Source organism: Cyprinus carpio, chromosome B4 (genome assembly GCF_018340385.1).
Source record: "Cyprinus carpio isolate SPL01 chromosome B4, ASM1834038v1, whole genome shotgun sequence".
Classification (NCBI taxonomy): Eukaryota; Metazoa; Chordata; class Actinopteri; order Cypriniformes; family Cyprinidae; genus Cyprinus; species Cyprinus carpio.
This window is the reverse complement of record NC_056600.1, coordinates 16,538,063-16,544,475: the sequence shown is the minus strand read 5'-3', so window position 1 is coordinate 16,544,475 and position 6,413 is coordinate 16,538,063. Positions and strand designations below refer to the sequence as shown.

The 6,413-nt window shown below is 37.3% G+C and overlaps 1 protein-coding gene across 3 annotated transcripts; it reads left to right on the top strand.

The window, feature by feature from the left end:
- Positions 1 to 291: 291 nt before the first annotated feature.
- On the top strand, positions 292 to 5,078 carry LOC109077632 (src substrate cortactin-like). 3 transcript variants are annotated; one of them, XM_019093175.2, is made up of 16 exons: positions 292 to 444; positions 1,073 to 1,156; positions 1,302 to 1,375; positions 1,690 to 1,819; positions 2,087 to 2,197; positions 2,287 to 2,341; positions 2,456 to 2,566; positions 2,653 to 2,763; positions 2,882 to 2,992; positions 3,191 to 3,246; positions 3,337 to 3,406; positions 3,569 to 3,717; positions 3,904 to 4,032; positions 4,305 to 4,473; positions 4,615 to 4,686; positions 4,832 to 5,078. In XM_019093175.2, the coding sequence occupies exons 2-16, from the start codon at positions 1,073 to 1,075 to the stop codon at positions 4,963 to 4,965; spliced, it is 1,566 nt and encodes a 521-aa protein (XP_018948720.1). In that variant the 5' UTR covers positions 292 to 444; the 3' UTR covers positions 4,966 to 5,078. The 3 variants fall into 3 exon arrangements, with proteins under 3 accessions (XP_018948720.1, XP_018948727.1, XP_018948732.1); XM_019093182.2 differs by lacking the exon at positions 2,653 to 2,763; XM_019093187.2 differs by lacking the exon at positions 2,882 to 2,992.
- Positions 5,079 to 6,413: the final 1,335 nt, after the last annotated feature.

Here is a 6,413-nt window from a genome sequence, read left to right as displayed (position 1 = left end):
GAATTTAAAACAAGTTTAAAATGTTGCTACAAAGGCATTCAACTGCATTCCACAAATATTTTTATCCCATTTTTTTTTTTTTTTTTTTTTTTTTTTTTTTTACAGTAATGAAGTTATATTGAATCGAGATCGACCAGATCTGAAGTTCAGACCTGACCCATACACAAAATTTCAGAAATGCAAGAATCATAATGCATATATTACATATTAATTAATCTGTGTTTGGAGGCAGAAAATTAAAATGAGTATTTTAGTGTATCTCTAAGCTTTAATTTAACGGGTCACAAATGCAGAGGTAGGACTCAGCTGCGCGTGAACGCGTGTCCGCCGCTTCTTCTTCTTCTGCATTCATTCGAGCGCAGGTCTGATCTTCAGTTCGTCTCACCCTGACAAAGAAATTAACATTTAACCGACAAAAAGCCGGAGAAAAAAAAGCATTTAACCGTGAGTAACCATTGTTATCTGATCTTTTTGTTAATAACGATGCATTAAGAAAAACGCAACTTTTTTAAAATCAGGAAGTGGTTGAAAAGTTGCCAAAACTTATTCGTTTCAGGAAGTCAAATATATATATTTCTGTACATTATTTCTGTACATTATCTGTGCTTGCATTACAGTGTTCCTGGTCTTGATTATTGTTGAAATTCAAGTGTGAAGATTTTTAGTCGTGAACGTGTAAAAATGTAAATCTGCTGTAGGCTACTAGAGAAATGAGGAACTTGCAAAGTGCATTAACACTTGTTTTGTTTATAAAGACATGCTAGATAAACGAAGTTTGTGTTTTCCATAAAAATGTGGAATTACTTAAAAATATGTCAAATTACAACTTCAACCTGATGTTTTACTCTCTTGATGACAGCAGAGCAGTTGTAAAATAGTCAACTTGGAAGTTTTCTACAAGATGATGATTATAATCAGCTACTTAGTGATACATTTATTCATACATCATATCTGTAAAAAAAAAAAAAGTTAATTGATGCATTTTTAATATAATGCATTCAATACTCTTTATAGTTTGTACATAAGGAAATATAACATGAGCCATGCAATCTTTGCTCGTCTCTTTCTACAGATGTGGAAATCTGTGGTGGGACATGATGTTAATGTGAAGGTCGAATCGGAGGGGGACGACTGGGAAACAGATCCGAATTTTGAGGTAAGCAGACCTGAAAATAAATGCGCTACTGTTAAGTCCTAAGGTGCTAATCTAAATGAGTTGTTAAGAGTTAGGTTTTCTTGAAACATAACTGTTTTTTTTTTATTATTATTATTGTATAAATGAAAATGTGTCTGTGTACCAGAATGATGTATCAGAGCAGGAGCAGAGATGGGGTTCCAGAACCATAGAAGGATCAGGTCGAAAAGAACACATCAGGTAACAGTTAAAAAAAAAGAGTGTCACTCTCTGCAGAGAGGAAATAGGAAGTAGAAATGCTGCCGACACGAGTTGCATTTCCAAATATGGAGTGTTCATTTCAAGCCTACATCATGTCAGAAGCGGAATAAGATGTTGCACTGACACACTGCATTTTAAATATGATACATCTGTATTATTTACAGTAATAATGTTAAAAATATAAATGAGGAGCACCATAAACAAGTGCAAAGGGGGCATAACAAAAATGCCATTACATTCCATGGCGATATGCAGCATGTAGGAACATGCAATGTGCCTGTGTTTGTGTGCAGCATTGCAGATCTCAGGCAGAAAGTGTCTCGGGAACATGAAGTGGTTAAGAAGAAAGAGCTGGACCAGGGCCCTAAAGCCTCTTACGGCTATGGAGGGAAATTTGGAGTTGAGAAAGACAGAATGGACAAGGTTAGACTCGAAAAGAACAGGGTGCTGGGTTTAAAAGTGACTTCTATGTGAACTGTTCTTCATATATTGTTACACTGTAGACAATAACCCTCTTTTTGCCCACTAAATTCACGAATGAGAACGCACCTTACGTCTAAAACCTCAACACAGGAGTGCAAACTCTGCATATAGTCATATTCAAACTTGCTGTTTAAAAACACATTGCACCAGGTTTGATGTCAGTGACACCAATCGAACTAAAAAAAATGACGTGTTGAATTTTCCCAGGGTGCTTTAGGGCACAGCTATGTGGCGGAGGTAGAAAAGCACTCATCCCAGACAGATGCAGCAAAGGGTTTCGGGGGGAAATTTGGTGTCCAGAAGGACCGTGTGGACAAGGTTAGAAACTCTCATGTGATTGTATAATAGAAATAAATGAATTGATATTTGATTTCCTTTGCCTTTTTTTTATCACTGATTTATCACAGTCTGCCATGAACTATGAGTATAAGGGTGAGGTACAGCAGCATGCATCTCAGAAAGGTACTTCTTTAAACATCTCAAATCCAGAAGTTCAGGCATCTACAGTATGTTCTATGCATCATCTTCTCTATTGTTCTGTGCTTCGTATAACGATCACTTCTTTGCTGTTCGTAGATTATGCTAAAGGTTTTGGTGGCAAGTATGGTGTGCAGAAAGAGAGGGTTGACAAGGCCGCGGTTGGTTACGATTATAAAGGCGAGACTGAGAAACACCAGTCACAGAAAGGTCTGCATCCTGGTCCTCAATCCGTGTCTCATTTTGGTGGAAGAAGAGTTTATAAAGCAAAATTCTGTTTTCTGAACATCTCGCAGACTACGCAAAAGGCTTCGGGGGGAAATACGGAGTGGAAAAAGAAAAGGTTGACAAGGCTGCTGTGGGTTACGACTACAAAGGAGAAACAGAGAAACATCAGTCGCAGAAAGGTCATTTCAATCTCTGCTGGACCAACATCCTGGTCCTCGATCCGTATATATATATATGCCACCTTTTGGTGGAAGAATGGTTTATAAAGTATAATTCTGTTTTCTAAACATCTCACAGACTATGCAAAAGGCTTCGGGGGGAAATACGGAGTGGAAAAAGAAAAGGTTGACAAGGCTGCTTTGGGTTATGACTATAAAGGAGAAACAGAGAAACATCAGTCGCAGAAAGGTACCATAAATAGTCCCTGATGTCATCTGATTAATGGAAACTCTTGCAAATCCCACCTTCGCATGTTTATTCTGATGCATTAGTGGCACATCACCCGCTATCTATTTTTAAACGTTTGTCCGTTCAAAATGTGATGAGATGCAACACATTTTCGGTCTGTTTTTATAATACTAAATATATATGTTCTTATTAATTTAGACTATGCAAAGGGTTTTGGAGGACGTTATGGAGTCGAAGCAGATCGCATGGATAAGGTATACACGTCACATGAATTGTATAGCATTATAATGGAAGTGTTTCCCAGTTAATGTACATTGAGTTATTTATTTACTTATTTTCCACAGAGTGCAGCTTCATTCAATGATATGGAGTCACCATCATCATCTTATGAAAAGCCTCAGGCTTTTGAGGCCTGTGAGTGTTTGCTGTACATACAAATATTCATTGAAATGTTACATTTGAAGTGATTGCTTTTGAGTAGTAATGCAGTGACACTCGTACATTTTGAATGTGTTGATAAAGGGTCCGTATGCTTTTCAGGAACTCAGTAGATTCTTCTCTTTGTGGTGTTTACAGCAAGTGTAGGAGCTGGAAACCTTAAGGCTCGCTTTGAGAACATGGCGAAGGCCTCAGATGAGGAGAATAGAAAGAAAGCAGAGGAGGAGAGAGTCAGAAGACTCGCTCGAGAGAAGAGAGAACGGGAAGAGGCACAATGCAAACAAGAGGTTCATGTTTGTCGTAATACCCATACATATATATATATATAGATATGCTCACTACACTTAAAATAGAAATGCATGAGAACAATAGATAACCCACCCACACACACACACACACACACATACAGCCTGTTGTTTTTTTTTTTACACACTAATGAACACTTTGTAATGCTGGTCATCTTCTCTCTTAAGGAGCAGAGCAAGCGTGAAGAGGAGGAAGAGAACCAGAGACCACCACCTGTGCCAGCATCCCAGAATCCTCCAGAGACATTCAGAAGACTGCCTGAAATTCCCAGAGATGAACCAGAGGAAGAAGCTCAGGCAATGTTATATTGTCATTGCTCTTTTGAAGATAAACGTTTGATGTGGTCTTTAAGTAAATAGAGTTGAAGTCTAAGTCTAATATCTAAGGACTGTAAAATTCTAGACATTTATCTTGGACCAGTAAGCAACCAAGTAGTCAAAACTCAATAACACCCTAGCAAGGGCCTCTAGTTTAGTTGTTGATTCTTCTGTACTCTTCTGTTTCTAGACAAGTAACTAAGCACATATACGGAGATAACTGATCATCGTCTGCTCGGTGTGTGTTTCAGGTAGAGGAGGAGCCTGAATACGAGGAGCCGCCATTACTGCCGCCCCGCTCAGCTGACCTGATCGAAGAGAAAGAGGACGAGGAGGAGGAGCAAACTTATGCCGAATGTGAACCTGCCCCTGTACCTCAGGAAGAAGATTATGAGGATATTAGCTCATTTGCTACTGCAGGTTTGACACACACATTGATATTTACTACATGTGTTCACTGTTGGAATCAAAGAAAAACAACAGATGGTTCTAATTATAACAGTTATAAATGTTTGTGATCGCCAACAGCTGGAATTAATCATTTTTTGGCTTCTTCTACAGCTGCTGATAATGACTATGAAGATCTATGTGTGGCAGGACAAACAGCCACGGCTATTTATGACTACCAAGGAGGTACGTCCAGCCATTACAGTCCACAGCAGCTGATTGATACCTCACTAACATTGTATTTTATCAAACTGTGTCCTGACTCTGAGTTTTTTTTTTGTTCGTTTTCGTTTAATCTGCTGTTTTATGAATATCAATCATACTTTTGCAGAGGCCAGCGACGAGATCTCCTTCATGCCAGGTGACATCATCACTAACGTGGAGATGGTGGATGAGGGTTGGTGGAAAGGAACGTGTCATGGTCGCACAGGCCTGTTTCCTGCCACTTTTGTGGAGCTCCAGTAGTTGCTAATAATCAGTGATCACATTTTTGATTATTGGCCACTTGCAGACAATTTTTATTGCATGTTTTATGATATACAAGTGCAATACAATATACTAACATGTACAGAATGAAAGTTTTTTTTTTTTTTGGTTGTTTTAATGAGCTTGCATCTATTAGATGAGCAGAACTGTCCAATCAGTGCACACGATTAGTAACCAAATAACCATAAGGATTTTAGATTAAAATGTATATGATTATATACACTACTGTTTAATGGTTTGGGGTCTGTAATATTTTGTAATGTTTTGAAAGGCTCTTATGCTCACCAAGACTGCATTTATTTGATCAAAATACAGTAATATAGTTGAAATATTATTACAATTAAATAGTTTTTTATTTCAATGTATTTAGTATTTCAATGTATTTTCAGCAGTCATTACTTTAGTCTTTAGTGTCACATGATCCTTTTGAAATTATTCTAATATGTTGATTTGGTGCTCAAAAAAGCATTATTATCAATGTTGAAAACAGTTGTGCTGATTGATATTTATGTGGAAACCATGATTTTTTTTAGATTTTTTAGTAAGTTCATAAGAGCATTTATTTGAAATAGAAATCTTGTAACATGCATGTTTTTACTGTTACTTCTGATCAATTTTAATGCATCTTTTCTAAATTACAGTATTAATTTAAATATAAAAATACTGACCCCAGGCTTTTGAACGATAGTGTATAAAAGAACATTAAAGGGTTACTCCACCGCAAAATGAAAATTTTTTCATTAATCACTTACCCCCATGTCGTTCCAAACCCGCAAAAGCTTCATTCCTCTTCGGAACACAATGTAAGATTTTTTGGGTGAAAACCGGGAGGCTTGTGACTGCCCCATAGACTGCCAAGTAAATAACAGTGTCAAGGTCCAGGAAAGTATGAAAAGCATTGTCAGAATAGTCTATCTGCCATCAGTGATTCAACCATAACGTTATGAAGCGACAAGAATATAAATAACAGTGTCAGAAAACAAAAAAATAACAACTTTATTCAACAATTCCTCTTTTTCTCCTCTCTCCAAATCTGCTCAGAATTGCCAAAATGGCGCTACGCTGATTTGGAGGGAGATATTGTTGAGGATGCCGTTATTGTAGTTGTTATTTTTGTTTTCTTCGTGTACAAAAAGTATTCTTGTCACTTCATAACGTTACAGTTGAATCACTGATGGCAGATGGAGTATTCTGACGATGCTTTTCATACTTTCCTGGACCTTGACACTGTTACTTATTTGGCAGTTTATGGGACAGTCACAAGCCTCCCGGCTTTCATCCAAAATATCTTAAATTGTGTTCCGAAGACGAACAAAGCTTTTACGGGTATCCCTTTAAATAAATGTTTAACCAGTCACAATTTACAGTTACTTTTTTAGCTGATTCCCTGTCCTACAATATGAAAAATTAATTTCTTTAAAGTGCTA

Coding starts and splice junctions, on each gene's coding strand:
- LOC109077632 (XM_019093175.2), top strand. CDS start 1,073: ATGTGGAAATCTGTGGTGGGACATGATGTTAATGTGAAGGTCGAATCG. Junction 2,993..3,190: donor GAAACATCAGTCGCAGAAAG/GTACCATAAATA, acceptor TTATTAATTTAG/ACTATGCAAAGGGTTTTGGA. Junction 4,033..4,304: donor AACCAGAGGAAGAAGCTCAG/GCAATGTTATAT, acceptor TGTGTGTTTCAG/GTAGAGGAGGAGCCTGAATA.